This window comes from Mustela nivalis, assembly GCF_964662115.1.
Source record: "Mustela nivalis genome assembly, chromosome: 2".
Classification (NCBI taxonomy): Eukaryota; Metazoa; Chordata; class Mammalia; order Carnivora; family Mustelidae; genus Mustela; species Mustela nivalis.
This window is the reverse complement of record NC_139021.1, coordinates 33869909-33891206: the sequence shown is the minus strand read 5'-3', so window position 1 is coordinate 33891206 and position 21298 is coordinate 33869909. Positions and strand designations below refer to the sequence as shown.

Below are 21298 nucleotides of genomic sequence, written 5' to 3'. Positions count from 1 at the left end.
CACCTGCATCTACAGTCTAGGTTCCTAAGACACTGTCACTAAAGACAAACATTTAGGAACTACAGCCAAAGGCAGATTAAACTCCCAGCCAACCAGGAAAAAAAGCTGACAATCCGGTTCCAACATGACAAATAACTACTAGTAGGGTTGATGTGACTATGAAAATACATCTGTGGCCCTCATTTTATTATTCCAACAACCACATTTTCTTGCTTGAATTAAAGATTATAAATTCCTATTCCAAACTGCCCTTATCTCATCCCAGCTCTACAAGAAGGACCCAGAAGTGGGCACCAATAAAATGCTAGTAGCATCTTCCATGACATAACTTTAAATAAATTTAAAAAAATAATTAAAATACATAGCACTGCTCTACATAAATGTCCTTTTCCCAGGCCAAAGACAAACCCAAACCCTAGGCCATAAGGTAATATTGCCATGTACTTGGTTTTACACTTACTTGGCATTTGGGTGATTACGTGCGATTTTCTTCAACTCAACTTCATTGTCACATGTCATGATATTCACTCCAATCTTTGCTGCGTACTTTATTTGAGACACTTGCTTGCAAGGACTTATATAAATGATGTTTTCGGGAGACACACCCAATTCTTGCACTAAAGCCATTTCAGTCTATAAAAACACATTTTAAAGTGTCATCTAAAAGGCAACATTTCTATTACTTTTCATTTAATTACTACTTTATACTATCTTTGTTAAAATCCTTCAAAAAGGTATAACTACCATCAGAGAAATCTCATGGTTTAGAATTATTTTGCTTTCATCAGAAGTAAACAGTCTAGCTAGCTCCAGCCTAAGAATGAGGAACAAAAAGTTCTTGATTAAAGATTTAAAAAAAAAAAAAAGGCTTTTTAAAGTCTCATCTCACTGAAACTTTCCTTTCATTGGTACACCTGAAAAGTCTGTACATTTCCATTAGGCTGCGAATTTACACAAGAACTTAAAAACATCCGCAGGTGAAACTTCCTTGCAATTTTTCTAACTAAGTTAAAGTGAGTTCTAAAATGTTGCATCTCAGTGACAAAATAATGAAAAATACTTACTTTACTGGAGCAAGCAAATCCAGTTCCAAGAGCTGCCAAAATCTCAAGTACAGCTGGAGTGGAGTTGCACTTTACTGTGTAGAATGGCTTGATCTGAGCCACTATGTTCTGCCACTGACTGTGTTTCTTCACAATCTTTCCAAGATCTCCCACAAAAAATGCATTTTTCCCCGTCTGTTGTGATTGTGAAAATAAGAAAAAAAAAAATCAAAGAACTATTGAAAATAAAGTACCATAAGTAGTAAAGAACTCCCTTTTTCCTCCACAAATGAGCCAAGATACACACTTACATACACTCCCACATTTAAGGCTTAAGAGCCATTAAGATAGATTCAGCAAACACAGGAAAATCCAAACACCTTTCTTTTTAAACCTGACTTTTTGCTGTGCTAATAAGCTGGCACGTAAAATATTCTTTGCTTTGCTTTTTTAAAAACATTATCAATTATAGGGACTTGCAACTTTATAACTGCCTCCATTTGGGGGGACTAGAGGAGGAAGAAACCACGTTTCCTTAAATGCTTTGCTAAGCTGTTCAAAGTATTCACTTTGGTAGTTCAGGATCTAATTTCCTATTACAGTGAGTAGAATCAGGAATGTTATATATCTCCATTATAAATTGTACCTAACAGCAAACAACAAAGCAACACAACTTAATGTTTAAGGAGACAAAGTTGGTAGAGAAGACAAAGAGAATGACAAAATTTTATTTAAAAAATACAGAAGCACACTGAATGTCCAATAAATCTGAGTAAGGATACTCTTCCCTCAAAATTAAAAACAGATTTTTATTAGGGATCTGGGGAGATCAGTAATGATTTTATCAGGGTTACTCTAGGGGTCAAAGGATTGTAATATGTCAGGCAAAGTAGAAGTCAATCAATGCTGGATGGCAGACAATAATCTTATTTCTAAGACACTAAACACCCAAATATTTTTTGAAAAGCTATAAAGACCGTATTACTGCTTTCAATTCTTTAATACACACTTGAAAATGTACACTATTGGAACATACTGACCAGGAAACAGGATTGGAAATCATGGTTTTTGCATGGCAGATAGGGGATATCTATACTCAAGTTACTCCATCCTTTCAAGATATGCCATTCCTAATATTTTAGAGACACAAAACTTATTTTCACTTTAATACACCCCCCCCCCAAAAAATAAAAAAAGAAGAAGAGGAGGAGGAGGAGGCGGCGGCCATTGTGGCTACCAGCAAGAGAAATGGGACTTAAAAACAACCCACAAGATGTTCAGTTGTAATCACTTTTGAGCCGTAGAATTAGATGACAATGCTAGGAGAGCACAGGATTTCAGACCAACCCTTACTAAATGCTACTGAATGTTGGATAATTCAATATTGTGGGACAAGAATGAATGAAAGGAATATTTCAAAGATCATTATCTGGCCCACAAAGAATGTTGCAAAAATTAGATAAAAGAGAGCTCAGCATTACTTCCACTAGGAGGTTCTCTAGTGACAGGAGAGAAAATGGTTTGGTTATACAACACACTGAACAGTATGGCAAGTGTCACCCCCCCCCCCCAAATTTTGATGGCAGTAGAAAGAGAACGGGATTTTGCAGAAATGTGGGGAAATTTGAGCACATCTATAAAGGTGAAGAAGATTTTTGGTATTCTATGACCGAATACCAGTAACACGAAAACAATTCTTCAACAAGTTTGAGGAATATGGGAAATTAGCCCCAACAAAGAAACAAATTTTATCAGTAAGGCCATACAGATAATTCTATCACTAAATACAAAACAAAAATAATCTTAAGTAACAATGAATAGGAGTCTGTAGAAGCGGACACTTGGTGTAGTAGAGAATAAACATTCTGTGTAAGTCATCAAATTCTCATCCAACATACAACCAAGATTATCTGAAATATAAATCATTATCTATTCAACCATATAGTTGAGGGAAATAATTAAGAAGCCAATTAGTGACTAGGAGGACAGCAACATAACAAAAAACCAGAACATACAAGAGCTGGGTGCTAAAAGGCAGAGCAGAGAAAGAGCTATAAGGAAGCCTTTGTTTTAATGTGGGCTAGAAAGAAAACCTCATCACTACTCAAAGGAAGTGGGGGCATAAAATTAAGACAACTTGAATAAGTTAACATCTGAAAAAAGTACTTTTATCAGACTAACATCTTGGAAATAGAGCAATGTTTTAGAATTCAGAAATTTATAAACACTGTATCTGAGAAATATGATATGGCACACTTACCAGGGTATGTTCATAAACATAGTTATCAATAACATTTCCAAGGTTTGTTCCTTCATCCAACAGGCCAATGGAGTAGTTTGCATCGTCAAGAAATCCTTTCATCTCAGCCGTATTCCACAAAGCCGAAAGTCATAAACCAGGAAAAACAAGAAGACGGGCCACCAAGCCTTATGTCTGGGTCCTTAGAATATGCAACAAACTGTCAAAATAGAAGTTTTTTCAAAATCTGAATTATTTCACTAGTTAACCTTAGCGTAGTTGTCAATGCAAGTGTGCTAAATGCCTAATTAAGTGAGGAATCTGTGATCACTTAACACTTGCACACTGGATCATTTGATATCTCGTAGTGCCCACTTTAAAGTGAATGTGTATTTTATACATTTAAAAAAACGGAGCTCAATATGACAATTTAACTGCACACATGTGCAGTTTATTCCCAGTCAATACAGTCACCTTATTTACGCAGAGTTGTAGACCTAGTCTGTTATTATTTATCTTGCTTTTTTTCATAACACATAAGAAATTTCAGGAAAAATTCATTCTAAGGAAATAAAACTAGTGAAATACCTATCTGCAGCCAAGAAATTAAAATACTGGGGCGCCTGGGTGGCTCAAGTGAGTTAAAGCCTCTGCCTTTGGCTCCGGTCATGGTCTCAGGGTCCTGGGATGGAGCCACGCATCGGCCTCTCCCCGCATCGGCCTCTCCCCGCATCGGCCTCTCTGCTCAGCAGGGAGCCTGCTTCCTCCTCTCTCTGCCTGCCTCTCTGCCTACTTGTCTGCCAAATAAAATCTTTAAAAAATAAAAAATAAATAAAATAAAATACTGGTCTAAGCTTCAATACACTGCCAGCCACATCCCATGGCGTGCTAACAGGTAACTACAGATACAGGTCTAAATTCTACAGCAGGCGAGAAAGTAAAGTAACAGCAATGGGTGGGGGCAGAGTGACTTTAGCAGACCATCTACAGCTTTGATACAGACTGTGCAGCTTTCACCTCAAGCTGAAAATGGTACCAGGTACACCAGGTTAGCAATGTTAAAGTTTCTTATGAAGTAAGCGGAAATCCTTATTGGACTAGAAGTCAGAAACCCACATGGTTTTGGCTCTAACATTTAATAATTACATGATCCTAGCTCAATTTCTCTAAACTTCAGTTAATTATATTAACTACATCAAAAGGCTCCTGTAATTATATATATAGAGAGAGAGCGCGCGTGCGCGCATATGAATTAAAAATACTTAAGTGTTGCTTCAGAACAGAGCTAAAATTAAATCGCCAATTGCCAGAAACATAGAAATGCCACCATAATTTAAAACTAGGTAAAAGCTAGGCACTTGGTACATCCTAAGCCATTTAGTAAGAACTCTAAAAAGGCAGGCTAAATCTAACCTCTTTCCTATGAAGAAATCCTTCCCTTCCCCCAGATCACCCACACTCCTCTGGGTAGCAAATACTGTTCTATCTTCTTTGCTGAATTCACTGGTCCTTAAAGGTTGGTTTAGGCAAGAATGCCTTTTAACATAAAAAGTCCATTACCAAAACAAGTACTCCAGACAGGATACTCCTCACGTCTGGTACTGATTTCTGGTTGCTACATTAATAATGCGCACAGGCCATCTCTTGGCCATCTACTTTAAAACTTGCACAGCCTTTCCTGTCATTCTTGATTCTCTCTTTCCCTCCCTCCAAGGCTGCTGTATGTGTTCACCTTTGGTGATGGTCCTCATCTGAAAGGTATACTCCATTTCAATGGTTCTCAAAGGGTCAGATTTTTGAATGCACCAAAACAAACTCCTCAATAAGCCATAATATTAAATTCCATGACAACCAATACTTAGTTTTTAACTTTAACAACTTCATTTCCAAGAAGTCAACTACATTCAGTTTAGCTCACAAAACCTTTCAAGGAATAGCAGAAACAGAAAAATTAAGGATATTTTACAAAAGGAATTAACCTAGGAATATCTAAGTGAGACTTATTATTTATGAAGTAAAACTGTAGCCTTGACCTTCTCTAAAGGTTGTTTTATCAGAAGTGATGTAAACCTGTGCCCAGAAAGCAGACATTTTAGGCCTGAGGATACATTATTTATTTTAAACAACCTTTAATAATTAAGGTGAATATCCAACTATGCACTAAGGGAGAGAAAAGATAAAGGTTATTTATTTTTTTAAAAAAATCCATTCAAAGGTAGGTATAAGAAATTACAGCAGAAACTTTCAGTTAGGTTTAGCATTACAAATCTTTATGGTCAAACACCTCTCATTTGTATTATCAATAATAAAAAATACGTAAGACCTTCAGCCCAATATTTCAGCTACGTATTTAACTGGGAACCATAGGTTATTAATCATGGACCTCCAAGGCAAATGCTGCCAAAAAGTCTAGTTTAAAGTCACAAAGATATGTACCTCAATTTCCCATAGCTGCAGTCCTTACAGAGAGGGTGATTCTCCTCTATTGTAAGGATTCTCAGTACTTACAAACATCAGACCCCTTCCATCAAGTCTTATCTGCTGAATGTCTACATTCTTAACAGCAAGCATTTAGGACAACGTGCCAGGCACTGTTTTAAGTACTTAATACATATTAATTTTCTCAATGCTTAAAACCATAATAACGGTATTACCACCATTTTAGAGTGAAGACACTGAGGCACAGAACAATTAGCTCTAGAAATGCTGATGATCAAATTATGTTTAAAACAAAAAAAATCTGGGGTGCCTGCGTGGCTCAGTCATTAAGCATCTGCCTCTGGCTCGGTTCATGATCCCAGCATCCTGGGATCAAGCCCTGTGTCAGGCTCCCTGCTCAGCGAGGAGCCTGCTTCTCCCTCTCTAGCTCCCCTGTGCTTCTGTTCACTCTTCAAGCTATCTCTCTCAGTTATAAATAAATTTAAAAATCTTTAAAAATAAATAAATAAAAGGGAAAAAAATGTCTACCAAGCACCCCCACCCTTAGAAAAGAGGTTTCCTTTTTTAAGAAACCCAACAGTAACTCTCAGTCGGATAGAGCTTTATCGTATTTCCATAATCAAGTAACCATTTCTCAGATATATAAATCCCCATGGTTCTAATAATAAATAAACTAAATTCACATACGGTATGAAAATATCCTATTACACTTACCCATATCCTTTTAGCCTTTATAATTATTTTCTAGATTTTAACTTTGTTGTTCCTTCTGCATCTTTTGTCTAATTCTCAGGTAAACCCCATAAGTGAAATTATTTTTTCCAGGGACACCTGGGTGGCTCAGTAGGTTAGGCGTCTGCCTTTGGCTCAGATCATGAACCCAGGGTCCCCAGTTCAAGTCCCACGTCAGGCTCCTTGTTTAGCAGAGAGCCTGCTTTTCTTGCTTTGTGCTCTCTCTCTGACAAATAAGTAAAATCTCTGAAATTACTTCTTTTAACCCATTTTATCAACTGTCTATTTACATGAAACAATGTACACCCATATTAACAAGTGTATACACCTCCATAACCACTTCTATGAACTTGAGTTCCCTATGTTCCTTTTGCTGTGAATCCCCAAATCTACTTTAGCTAATCACTGAGCTCTTGTCACCATAGATCAAACTTTTGAAGAGGTGAAATAATTTTAAAATATAACCCAGAACTAAAACAGGTGACAAATAATGAATGACATGAATAAAAATATTAAAAAGCGCATCCTGCTCTAAGTGAGGAATGGTTGTGAAATCGTTGTATTATCACTGAAATGTAACTCTCACTTCAAACGTAACCATAGTGTTAGTTCACCAATCCCTTCTTAACTTACAAAAGGACTCTGATGGAAAAATAAAATTCAATTACTATATTGGCAGTACTTAACAAAACGAATGAAGGGACTAACACACCCAAACCACAAAAACAGATGTAGTATGTGTAACATTATTTGATTTCCTTACTTTTACTGAGCACTGCAATAAAATTGTTAAACCAGCACTAACAAAGCCTATACACAGACAGTGGATGTAAGTGAGCTCTAACTCCCTTTACCGTGGATGGTCCCTGAGAGTTTTTTCATGCTCGAGTTAATTCCCAACTCAGAATAGGTGCTCACAAACAGGTGGACAAAGGTGTCACAACTCCTTAAGAATGAGGAGTTCTTAAGCTTAGGATTGGCTTGTGACAGAGAACTCCTTCAAAGTGTTGAAAAAGATGGTCCATCGTTCACATTCTTTTTTTCTTTTTCATTGTTCACATTCTTAAGGAGCCCCAAAACAGGATACAAAAGTGACCCACATATAAATGCAAAGCTCAACTGTCAGTTACTGTTAAAAACTAAAAGTCATCCTCAGGAAAAACTATTACCTCTAAAGCATATGCAAAACATAAAGACCTCCAGGTGATTGTCTAACACATTCTGAGCTAACAAACCCTTTGTTCAAATGAATGTCACTTAGAAGCCCAAGATTTCTAACAACTAAAAAGACTGAAGTAGGTGGTTAAGGGAAGGCTGGTTCTTTCCTATCCCCTGTATTTACCCCAATCTCACTGAAGGAAAGAGTCCTAAAAATAGTTCATAGTCGTTGCCTACCTTTCTTAACAGGTTAGCAAAAAATATTTTAAAGCTCCACTATCTCAAAAAGGTTTATGTTCCACATTTCTTCCTCAAAGCACTAAAGTGTTTTGCTAGTTTTCCAAGAGGCATTTAAAGTTACTTCATGTTAAACCAAAAATCTAGGACATATACAGCATGTCCTACAGAACCAGAATGAAAATACAAGTGCATATGTGTTGTGGGTGAGCAGTTTATATATCAGATCTGCCAAGTTAATCCACCTCAATTTTAAATCCCACAGGGAATTTCCAGACACCTCACCATTAAGGATACCCTCAAACCCAGGTAATGCCAAAGTTCAGTCAATCCTCCAGTCCTGAGTGTTCATTTCCAAAAGACACTGCACCCTTTTTTATGGCTTATAAATCGGAAATGAGACTGATTTACTGGCTCCAACACATTAGGACACATTATGTGGTCAGCTGCTAGACACTGAACTGTTTACATTGAACTTCAGAAATATCTACTCTGTGTAAATCTTGGATTTCCAAATAGAGCAAATTCATTTTTTCATAAAACCTATGAAGTTTATTTTTTATCAACAGACACTAGGAAGTATTCTCTACTTATAAGCCTTCAAGCCATGTTCACAACCAAACACCTTACCCATGTATGGTGAAAGCAAGCTCAGCTTCTTTCACGCTAATATAATTGCTGTAATCACAATACTACTTTTGTAAGTAATTTCCTCTTAGATACTGTAGCTGGGGAGAAAAAAAAACATTTTAACATTCCTTATTTACGCCTTCATATTGGTGCTTTCTGATAACACATTTTTTTTTCTTTTTAAAATGAAGAGCTGCCAAAGAAACAAAAGGCTTCAAAGAACTGCGCACTGCTTCCTGGAGCCTTCCATGAGGCCGCTGAGTCCTCATGTTCACTGAGAGCGTAGCTCCAAGAGTAGTGGCTGCAGCAGCTGGGCACTTGCCTTGTTACACACCTGCTACAAAGGCTTCTATAGTTGATTGTACTTCAGAAGAAACTGATACATCTCTCAAATAATCACAAGATAATTCTGGCAGCAACAGCCCACTTGACACCAAGCTGGATGAATATGAGTCTTGGATTTCTGAAGTGAAGACCTCCCTGGAAGTAGAACAGGGAGAGCTGAAAGGTTGAGAGTACTGTTTCAGATACATGTAAGCAGGAAACCCAACCTTAATATATCAACCACTTTTCTAAAAGGACGTTTACTCATTAAAGAATGAGAACTTGAGATATTTTGAAATTATAACCACTACTGTAAAGACTAAAAGCATTTTTTTGTTGTTTTTTAATATATAATTTGAGGACTTAAAACTCAGCTCGCAGCTTTAACAATAGATATAATGCTGTCGAAGTCACCTCTGCATTCTAATTCTGAGAGACATGTTACTTACCACATAGAATGCCTTTGGGCAAAAGAACATTAGAAGAGGAGTCTCAAAGAGGACTTTGGCATTATAGATGCCAGGCCTGGAGAAGATTCGAACTACCAGAAACAGTGACAGGAAGCTACCTAATGGAGATGGTACAAACTTCCAATAAATTGTGAGGACCATTAAGACCACGTGGATTTTTGCCATACTGGACTGAAAGTAAATGATAGATGAACACAATAACCTATACTGGGTACTCGGAGCCTGCTTCAATAAACAGTAAGTGGAAAGCCGGTAATGGCAATTAACATCCTTAAAAAGTTACTTTTCAGGTGATGAGGTTAAAAAAAAAAGAAAGAAAAAAACAAAACAAAACCCTGACTAACCCTAGAGGAAGATTATTAAAGGTTACTGCTGAAGAATTATTTTAAAAGAGCAAGAATAGGAGACACATTAAGGGTGGTGGTGGGGGGGGGAACCCAAAAGAAATGAGCCCAACAGGTTAAGTTTCAAGTGCCTAAGTAAAGGCTGACCCATGACATATCTCAATATTCTAAAAATACAACTTAATGAGAAAACAAAAACATAGGATTTTAATACCCATATACTTCTACAAGTGGAATTGAAAGATTAAGCTCCCTTTAAAAATGTGTCTTGACTATTTGATGTGAAGGCTAATTTTTTCCTCAATAAGTGTGTGTACCTCACACAAGTAAAAATATTTAAATCCATCCTGGTAATTAAGATGCAGTATCATTAAAGAAACCTACTGTAATACAACATGAACAGGAAACATATAGCTGTATTAATCTTAAGCTTTCTGAGCTTTATTGATGTAGTACAGGGAATAACTCTTTAAACAAATGCATTTAATTACTATTTTGATTACCTTATAGGGCAAGATCTCACTGTCACTTCTCCAAGATTATATATAAAACTCATGTGCAATGTAATGACTACAGCAAATACAAGGTTAAGAAATAGAATACCTTATAAGCCTATACATCTTTCCCAGGTGGCAGTGGTTGCATGTCCCCTAAGCATGTTCATGCTTTTCTAATCATCATTTCCTTGTGCTTTAATAATTTTATTGTTATATATGCCCCTAAACCTTGGCTTTACTGGTTCTGAACTAAAAATAGCATCCGTTATTTTTCTACCACAACTGACTTCTTTTGTTCAGCTTTATAGTGCAGACAGATATGACCAGAGTCCATCAATTTTCACTGCTGTGTAGTATTTTGTGTAGATATACCATTTATTTACCTGATCTGGGTCTATGGGTTATTTCCCACATTACTTATTATTTATGACATAATTTCTATTTTTTTATGTACCTAAGAGACAATGCTATTCAAACTATGGCCTTGAAACTAGCTGATCCAGAAGTTAAGAATCAAGCAGTACACAACTTTACACTGTGATACAAGAGACTAGCTTGCTGAGTGGCAGCTTAGGTAGCACTGGTCTAGGGCTACATAAAACTGCTAGGTTTTTAGTGAAAAAACGTTCTTCAACTCTTGCTCATTTTTCCTTTTTTAGGTCTTTTTTGTGCTTTTTACTTGTGGGAGCTCTTCATGAATTTAGGATAGCAAATACCTCATTTGGAGAATTATTTAGGGATTTTTTTTTTTAACAGTGTCCATGTTGAACATACTAAGACCCCTTCCTACTTTTTGGTCATGCCCAACAGAACACCATGTTGACCAGCTGACCATGTTGAACCTAAATAAGAAGATACAACACTTATTTAGGAGCTCTTTATAAACTGGCATCAGAGGATCCTTGCAGCAAAAAGCAAGAAATAGATGAAAAGAAGAGGCATGTATTCAACACAAACCTAATAATGTCTGCATAAGCAAATAAATCATAGTAGGGAATTCTATCCTAACAGCATGGTAAAGAATTCAACAAATTAGGAAAAAAAAAAAATATCAGCTAAAATATAAAACTGAAAAGCCATTACAAGTTAAATTTTTATTAAATATAAGAGAACATCTATTTCTTATGATTCTTACTAATTTATGTTTTAAGATTACAGGTATTCATGTTCACAGTAACACTACCTTAGAGAAACACTATCCAAGAATTTTCTGTGGTAACTGAAATTTTATCATTACCCAAAACCACAGCATTAGCCACATATAGCTCCCAAGCACTCACAATGTGACTCATGCAACTGAGAACTGAATTTTAAATTTTATTTAGTTTTAACTTTTAAAATTTAAATAACCACCTGGCTAGTGGCTATTGTACTAAACAGAACAGTGCTAGAGGATGCTATTTTCATAAGAAATTTTAAACTTCTAAGGATCAGGTCCACACACATCACAGATTAAAACCACCCCACCTCCAAATAACTTTGTTCAAGGTAACAAAGATCAATTCACAAGTTTACAAAGTTAAACTGTAGGGGCACAAAAAGTAACAAACTCCACAGCAAGTTCAGAAGAGAGATTTAAAATGTGTTTATGTAAGATAATGAAGAAAAGGCAAAAAGTTCAGAGAGGAGCATTTGAAAATAATTTGTTATTTTATTATTTACTCAATAATTTAAAATAATTTGTTATTTATTATTTGGGTCCTTCTTCAAGTCAAGTAGTTACAGGCATTTAAGACCTTATGGTGGCTGAGTATGGCCCAGACAGGCTGAACATCAGTCTAATCCTTGTAGCTCAGTATGCTACACAAATATTTTCTATTCATGCCATAACGTTCCTCACATTACTCAGTGGAATAGAGGAAAGGAAGGCTAAATCTTTGCTTCAGTTAGCTTGTGACAAACTGCTTAAGCGTGCAAGGATGACCCTGGAATGGAGGTGAAGGACAAAAAATACTGGTTTCCTAAGCACCTCTCCTGCAATAGCCTCCTTAGGGTTCTCTGAACAATGGCCAGCACAAAATAGCCTATTTACCTAGATTTTATAGTTTACAAGGTACAAATGCCTTATTCACTCCTAACTGGAATTAAGTGTCTCAAAATTTCAGGGGGAGAGGGGAAGTCTCAAAAACACTGAAATAAGGGATGCCTGATGCCTGGGTGGCTCAGTTGGTTGGACGACTGCCTTCGGCTCAGGTCATGATCCCGGAGTCCCAGGATGGAGTCCCAGGATCGAGTCCCGCATTGGGCTCCCAGCTCCATGGGGAGTCTGCTTCTCCCTCTGACCTTCTCCTCGTTCATGCTCTCTCTCATGGTCTCTCTCTCTCAAATAAATAAATAAAATCTTAAAAAACAAAAATACTGAAATAAGACTATGTAAAGGGAGCATAATGGAACACAAAAATTGGTAGCCATTATTAATTCTCCTGGCTCAACTGTCTTTTGTAAGAAATGCAAGAACTATTTATCCCCTTTTAAAACTGATCTATACTGATCAGTATAGAGGGCCAGTCTTTTTGGCCCTCACAGAAAAGATCCAAAATTTGCCTAAAGAAAAAAAGCCACATTCCCCAAACACTGTTTTATTCATTAACATATCTTCACATTGTGCTTATACAGAATACTTTCCTGCTAATTTACACCAGCAGTGAGGAACCATCAAGTACTATCTTATGTATGCCAGGGGATACACATACTTTAAAAATTGTGTATTTTAAGGATAGCAGTTTTATTCAGGTTTTTGCTTTGTTTTGTCAAAGAGCACCAACAACCATTAATGAATGTTCTGTTGAATTTGTTTGCATCACAGAATCTGTAAATTACCCAAACTAAATGTTCTCCATAGTAAATAAAAAACCCAACTTTACTGACAACAGCAAAACATGAGAAAACAATACTAGTAAATTCATACAGAACATTTTTCCCTTAGTTAAAATAATTCCAATTTGGTTACGGTAGATCTTATTAAGGCATATGTAAATATCACCAATCAGGAGACAAAAAAGGAGTATTTAAAATGCTGAGGATTCTCATGAAGTTTCTATTTGAACATGGTCAACTACTGAAAACCATGTAAAATATTTTTGACAAATTTTAAGAGCCCATTTAAAGCACTCAATTAACTGAAACGTATTTCTAGATTTAGATACAACTTTTTAAAAGTATGTGGTAATGATTAATTCAATCTGACTTCATTACCAGGTCTGCTAATAAAAATAGTTGGTTAAAAGAGAATTTAGTTTTCTGGTATGCCTGGGTGGCTCAGTCAGTTAAGCGGCTGCCTTCAGCTCAAGTCATGATCCTAGAGTTCTGGGATCAAATCTTGCATTGGGCTTCTCCCTCTGCCTGCTCTACCAGCTGTTCCTCCTGCTTGTGTGCATGCATGCACTCTCTCTGTTAAATAAATAAACTCTTTAAAAAAGAAAATTTAGTTTTCTGGAAAGGACTATTTAAAATTTTTACATTAGGCTATTTTATTAATTATAAAACAGTGACAGCTAAAATAACTTGAGAATCACCCCACAGGAAAAAAAAAAACACCAGCATAAAGCCCTAAAGAACTTTTTAAAGGCATTAAACCTAACTTTGAAGGGAAATTCTAGAGCTTAGACCATTTGTATAGAACTAGTGGAGTATTACACTGTTCAAAGAGAGTTCACATAGCTATATGCTTTGCAATGCCAAGTTATTCTCCACAAAAGCCCATTTGTTAAGCCCTTTTAATGACTTCTGGTTTTCCAAACAGTACTATTGCTCCCCAGGATTTTAATGTCTAATAGCTTCTATCTAAGGACATTTCTGGAATGTCGAACTTTCTCTCGCCATTTCTACTAATTCTAGTCAAGAACCTTTGGAGTCACATCTTTTCTGAATTTAAAATTTCTCAGATTTTAGAATGGTATTATAGTATGCATGTATACACACACACAAACACACACACACACACATTCTCCAAGAGGCCAAGCTAACAACCTCTAATCACAGTATTTCTACAACAAAATTTAGGAATATCAGCAATAAATGGAATAAGATAAAAACAGCACCAGCTCAGCTCAAGGTTTTGTTCCCAAAGCAGTTTAGGTTGCTTCTAGAAGGCTCTAAAAAAAATTTTCAAGTAGCTTTTAGACTTCAGAATTTTATACATGAAGAATTATGGACCTGTAACTTTATAGCAAAGCTTCTAGTACAGTTTTGTTCAATAGTATACATTGTACCTGGACATAATCAGTTACTCTGGCTGCCAGAAACTGCAGAATAAATATCTTTAGTATATTCTACCTGTGTTGATCCACCCCCAAAAGGAGTCAACTATGGACTTTCCCAATACTACATTAATTATTTTAAATTAAAACTACTTTCCTAGATTTGGCAGAATCATTTATTAACCTTGTATCAGTTCACAGAAACAAGCTTAAGAGGAAACAACGTTAAAAATATTAATACATTATATTTACATTAAAGAGAATTCAATTAAATGCCTGCCTATTAGATGCCAACTAGACCCCACCCCAGAAAAGTTAAATCTCCAAGCCAATAAGGGTGAAATATTAGATATTCTGGAAATAGAACAGATGACTAACAACAATTAAGAGATAACTGACTTGGTACTGAGATGGCAATAACAGCGCTTCTCTCTACCATGCATGCAAGCCACCTGGTTAACACACAGCTTGAGTCTGGTTTGGGTAGGGTGGAGATTCTGCATTTGTTACAGATGATGCTATAATCTCAAAACCCACATTACATTAACAAGGGGTGCTTAATACACTCAAAAATGAAAAATCATTGTTATCAGTTTAGGGCTAAAGGAACTGTTCTAGTTATAGCTATAATTTAAAAAATAAGCAGTTTGCTCAAAATCACATAGCTAGGAGAAAGCCAGTATGAGAAATCCTCCAGTCAGGTTTCTGTCAATAGAACTTTCAAGAAATCCTACTATTTAAACTGTTTATTTCCCCCTCTCTTTAGCTTTGCAAATGTGTTGAGAAGGTCTAATTTAACTTAGAACATTTTTATTTGATAGAATCTATTTAACATCAAACTATAGAAACACTAAATTGATACCCTAAAGCTTACTGAAAACTTCAATTATTTCCTCCAAGTCTCCGGACAACCTAGAAACAAACCTTAAAACCTAAATGTCAATAGTAAGAAACCTATAATAAATTTTAAAAACTCTACAAATCTAGCAGCACAAATTAAAAGAACATTTTTCTGTAGTATTATATTTTGCACCAAGTTTTAAGTAGAGTCCAAATTTATCCAAGAAAATCTGTTCAGAAAGTGACATGCTGGGAGACATACATTTATCATCTCTCAGTAAGTCCTCTAAAAACAACCTATTTTTCCCCACAAGCTGAGTATTACATAAAGTCATTTTATAAAACAATTATAAACTCAGGTAATCACATTATACCTGGCAAGATGCTCAAACTATTAAAACAAGATTCACCTCTTATATCCCATGCTGTGGGGGCACATAGCTTCAGTGAGTGGTATGAAGAACAGAATCTTTTGCTCTATTTAATTATCTCTCTTTTTCAATTAAGCCCAAATACTTAAAAATTTACCAAGTTAACAGTTGAATGATAGAACAAACCACTGCCTACACCTTAAATTAAAAACAAACAAGACTACAAAATCTCTCCAACTTCTATTAAAACCTGGATTTCCTAAAACTTGGGCTTGTGGTATGTACTTAAGTATAGTAATACTTGTTACGTACTCAAAATAAATTAAGTGATCCAATCACTGGTAAACAATGCATACAAAATTGAATCAGTATACCCTGTAATTGTCAAGCCTTTATTTTTAGAAGATTTAAAAAAGATCTTTAAAAGTTACTTCACTTTAAGTGATAAGTACACTTTCAAGTTTTGAAAAAAACTGAGCAACAAGAACTCTCCTTTACTTCAATCTTACAAGACCCCTAGAGCTTAGATGTGAAAATACTTACATGGACAAGTTAGGAGATGGAACCCCCCTATCATCAGCTAGGTTCCCAAGGTGGCTCAGCGTTGAAGTCGAACTGCTCTCTATACAGCACTTCTCCTAGGCCCTCTGGGTAGTTGTATACTTGGTCAGAAAGTTCGCCCTAAAGAATGAAATAGAAGCAGTAGTAAATAGTCCTAATTAAAAAAGAAAAAGGTTGTGCTTCAGCAGATTAAATTGACTTAAAAATTAACTGTAGGAATAAGTATGTTTTAGAAGAGCGTTTCACTAATCACATTGCACAAATGATGTTTTCAAAGGGTTTACCAAAGCACTTTTCCCTATAGTAAAAATTTCCAAACTCCTATAGTACAAAATTCACAAAGCCAGATGTCATGATCCACTTACCAACTTGGTATATCTACCTACTCAAGTTTACAGCCTTCATCTAATTTCATTGTCACTTTTATTTATCCTCTAAAAACCCAAATTTCTAAGTGGCCTAAAATTGAAAATTTCCAAGTACCCTTATTAACCTGATGTACAATGTTCTGGGGCATGATCTATAATTTGGATCTACTCAGAACATTTCTTACTCTCCAAATTCCAAATTTCTTTAAAGTATAAAATCTTACTACATACCAAAAAGATCTGTGACTTAGCTGGATACATCATGTATGTGAAATAACACTTGATAGCTGCTCTGTACATAAGACAACTAACTAGAAGTAGACACCTCTCTTCCTTATACCTTAACCTACCTAGACTTAAGTCTACAATCACTAGAACATACAAATGTTTAAAGTGCTTAGTATGTTACAAAATGTTAAGTTTTAGCAATGGTTATTACCTACTACAGTTTCCTTAGTTGGACTTTCTCACCTCTAAACTGCTATAGTCTGTACTTCTAATCATAATCAGGTGGTTGCTACATTAAAGCAATATATCCTGACAGCATTTGCTAGAAAGGGTGATAAGGAGGAAACCAGAAAATGAAACTAGAAATTAGCATGTTAAGGATCAGAGAAATTTCAGAAGTACTCTAGACATCTCTAAAACATCTCAAAAAAATAAATATTTTAAAAATAAAGCATCTCTCATCTCCACCAGGATAGTTGCATCCTGTGGTTCTTTCAGCCTACTAAGAGAATCTGCTCACACACACAGATAAGTCAAGAACCCATACCAACATGTAACAGGGGTTACAACCTTACATTAGATTCCAAATAATATATTCCCGACAAAACAAAGATTTTTGATTCTTCGCACACCAAGATAATTTTAGAAATAAATTAAAAGCTGACATGTGCTGGAGACAGAGACAGAGTTTATTCTCAAGTATCCTAAGGAATAGGGTAAGTATCCTGGGTGAGACACTCATCTCCATCCCTCCCCCAAGCATCCACACAGCGATTTTGCTTAATGCAACCCAAGAGCAGTGATGTATGATGTTAAGGATATTAAACTTCAGACATTCAAAAATGTTCTTCAGCATGATCTCTAAAACATTCCCATCTAACAAAAAGATACTAAGGAAATGAAGGCCCCAAAATGTGAAAGGCACATTTTAGTAAAATAAAAGGGGTACACAGGGTAAGAGGGCTATCTACATAGAGAATAAATAGAATATTTGTACAATTAAACCAAAGAGAAATTAAATGAAAAGGTGGAGAAAAGGAGGTATAGGAAAAAAAATAATCATTCTCATTTAGAATGGAACGTGTAATCAGCAATCGTTCTTTAACTGAAGAAAATGTCTCTTATTACTTCTGGATAAGCAAGCACATGGAGAACTAGTCTTGACTAGTCAGCAGTAGGTTACTAACCCCCTCCAACACATACAAAATCCAAAACCCTCCCAACACCTTTATAATAATTATCCCAAAGCCTAGTGGCCCCAAATTATCAGTATTTCTCTGAATGACAAATAGCAGTTGCCTTTACCAATGTCTTTTAAAGTTGCCACTTGGTATTCTTTCCAAACCCCCCAAACCCCAGTCTAATTATGAGAAAAATATTGGACAAGCCAAAGAGGGGGGCATTCTACTGGGTATCTGGCCAATACTTCTCTAGGCTGTCAAGGACAGGACAAACAAGGTTAAGGAAACAGTCATACAGATCAGAACTGAACATAATGTGGTACCATGGATTATCCTGAAACAGAAAAAGGACATTAAAAACTGATGAAATTCAAATAAAATTCACAGTTTAATTAACAGGAATTCATCAAAGTCTCCTTTAGTTTTCACAGATGTACCACAGTAAGATGCTAATTAATAATGTGAACTCGGTGAGAGAAGTACACAGCTCTGTACTACCTGTGCAACTTTTCTAGAAATCTAAAATTATTCCAAAACAGTTTATTTTATAAGATCAGGCAAAGTATTCATATAATGGACTACCACTGAGAAATAAAAGTAATAACCTACTGATTTATGTACCATGGATGAATATAAAAAACCTGCTGAGGGGCGCCTGAGTGGCTCAGTGGATTAAAGTCTCTGCCTTCGGCTCAGGTCATGATCTCAGGGTCCTGGCATTGAGCCCCATATCAGGCTCTCTCCTCAACAGAGAGCCTGCTTCCCCTCTCTCTGCCTGCCTCTCTGCTTACTTGTGATCTCTGTCAATAAATAAAATCTTTAAAAAACCCCTTCTGTGTTAAAGCCTTTTACACAAAATAATGCTTAACAGTTTAATTCCATTTACATGGAAGTTCTAGAGCAGACAAAACCAATCTACGGTTAAAAAAAAAAAAATCAGAATCCTGGTTGCCTCTGGAAAGGACGGTGTGCAGCATTTGAAGGCACAAAAGTTTCTGGGGTGAGGGCAAAGTTCGATTATATTGACGGGTTTGGATCACACAACTCTATTTTTTTGGGTCAAAACTCATAAAATGATAAACTTAAATCTGTGCACTTTACGGTTACATAAATGTTATCCGAAGCTTTTTTTTATTAAACTACGATATGTGCTTATGAACTGAAGTTAGAGGGGTGGTGTATTGTTATCTCCAACTCTGAAATACACGGAAAAATGAGATGAGTTGATGAAAAATACAGCAGGATGGCAAATAAAATGCTGTTAAATGCGTCTAGGAGAAAGTACAATTCTTTTGCCTTCTCTCTATGTTCGAAAGAAAACGTATAAATTAAACCTGAGTGGCAAAAAAGAAGACACTGATTACTTGATTACTGCACCTACTATCTCATATTTAATCATTAGGAGCCTATCTTTCCTACTCAATGTAAACTCCTCAGGGCTTCTTTGTCTTCCACGACCAGCACCTACACCCTTAGGGTCTGCCCGACATTCACTGGCTGTATTTCTGCCAGGTTCGTTCCATCAACTCCTCCCCATCACAGAGCACTTCTCTCTATCCCTTAAAGAGTCCTCAGGTTCCCACCCAATCTGGGGGCTTAAAGGTGGAAACACCACGGAACAGAAAACATCTTAGCAGATCCAAGGTGCCACTAAGAAACCCAGAATTATAATATGAACATCATGGGTGTAAACTGTGTACCCGACCTCAGGTTTCCGAGCCAGCAGTGTAGCCCAAGAAACATACACGCTCAAGAAATATTTGGGGCCAGAGTTAAAACAAGTCACCATCATTCCGGCTGGCAGTCAAAATAGTACTTGATAAGCCACCCAAGCCTACCGTTCTCCTTCTCACTGCCGGGGAATCGTGGCGCGGACGGGAAAACGAAGCCATGGTGACTAATCCTCAGGCTCCAAGAGGTGACTAAGGTGAGTGAAGGCGACTTGGCCCAATCAGGAGCGCCGCAGGGGGCGGAGCAGCAGCCGCGAGGCTTCCAGAAGGGGCCAAAGGCCTCTCCCCCGCTACCTGACACCGGGGCTTCCCTGCCTCCGGGCCCCGGAGTGGCGTCAACTTTCCTCCACCAGAGGGGGGCCGCACTCCCCGCACCCCTAAGAACCCGTCCTCCTCCGGCAGCTGTCATAGGAGGCCGCCGCCAGGCCCGCCCCACTCCATTCATAAGGCCCCAGCCGTAGCAGCCCTTCGCGCCGCCTGCGGGGATACCGGAGGCGACCGCGCGACCGGGCTCCCGGCCGGGGTTGCGAGACCAGGGCCCCTCAGGACTGCGGCCCGGCCCCCTCCCCGGAAACAGCAATGCACCACGGGAGAGGGGTGGGGGCCGCACGCCGCCGGGAGACGACGCCGACCCCCGGCGGAGACCCCCGCGAGCGCCCCCACACGCACACGCCCCCTCGCTTTAACCGCGGCGGCCCCAGCTCGGTTGGGCGGCAGGCGGCCGCCTGAGGGCCCCGAAGCGCGCCCGCCACCCCAGCCCGCCGCGCCGCCGCCGCGGAGGGACCGACCGCCGCCACACACACCGCCGTCCGCCATGTTCGAGGCAGCCGGCCGCGGGGCGCTGCGGGGCCGCCGGCCGGGCGGCGGGGCCCAGCCGGCAGGTACCCGGCAGCTCCCCGAGGCCGGCCCCGCGCCCCCGCGCCCCTCAGGTCGGTACTCACGTGAGATAACGGCCCAAAGAGTCGGGTAAAGCGTCTTCTCTTTTTCGGCGGAATTTTTAAAGAGGGATGTGGTTACCTTGAGCAGAAATACCCAAGGCGGCCTGGGCCATAGGCTGCGGGGACGACGTGGGGGAAAAAGCGCGGCACCGACACCAGCTGTGCAGCAGTGGCGGCGGCGGCCGAAGGGAGAAATAGAACAACGCGGGTAAAAGAAGAATGGCGAGGACTGGGTGGGGAGAGAATTCGGCCTCGTCACACTGCAGAGCCGAAGAACGAGAAAGGATGAGAAGAGGCAGAGAAGGAGAGAAAAAAAAGGAAACACCGCAGCCGAGCTAAAAGCCGGAGTGTGGGAAGGCGGCGCCGGCGACGCCAGTATTTATAATAAGGGGGCGGGGTCTGATGACGTCACAGCCGGCCGGGCGGCCGCGCGAGCTGGGCGGAGCCGGACTGCGGCCCCGGGCGAAGGGAGGGAGCGGAAGAGAAAGGCGTGAGACGAGGACCGGGCTTGGTGGGGGCGAAAGGGGGCGTGGCAGGACGGGCGACCCCGGGTGCAGGTGCCGACCGCCTGGTGGCTTCCCGCCCTTTCGCGGGCCGCGGTTCCTTTGCCCGCGGAGCTCCTGGCGCGCGGATGGGGGCGGTCGAGGGAAAAGAACGCGCCTGGGTCGGAGCGCAGCGTCGCCCCGCGCCTCCACCCCTTAGGCGCCTAGGCTCACGCTTGTCGCTGGCCCCCGCGCACTGGGAGTTGGATCCGGTTCTCTGGCGACCA

At 38.8% G+C, this 21298-nt stretch overlaps 1 protein-coding gene across 9 annotated transcripts in view; it reads right to left on the bottom strand.

Moving 5' to 3' along the window:
• The window catches only part of AZIN1 (antizyme inhibitor 1), a 31053-nt gene extending 10094 nt beyond the window's left edge, over nucleotides 1–20959 (bottom strand). For 2 of the 9 annotated variants that reach the window (XM_082719329.1, XM_082719334.1), the window contains exons 1-6: nucleotides 20533–20895; nucleotides 16067–16204; nucleotides 8813–8979; nucleotides 3304–3502; nucleotides 1065–1238; nucleotides 461–633 (exon numbers count right to left, since the gene is read on the bottom strand). In XM_082719329.1, the coding sequence (XP_082575455.1) occupies nucleotides 461–633; nucleotides 1065–1238; nucleotides 3304–3405 (449 nt within the window). In that variant the 5' untranslated portion in view covers nucleotides 3406–3502; nucleotides 8813–8979; nucleotides 16067–16204; nucleotides 20533–20895. Of the gene's footprint in view, nucleotides 1–460; nucleotides 634–1064; nucleotides 1239–3303; nucleotides 3503–8800; nucleotides 8980–16066; nucleotides 16205–20532 lie in introns of all 9 variants that reach the window. The other 7 variants (XM_082719330.1, XM_082719335.1, XM_082719328.1 and 4 more) reach the window with 5 other exon arrangements.
• Nucleotides 20960–21298: the final 339 nt, after the last annotated feature.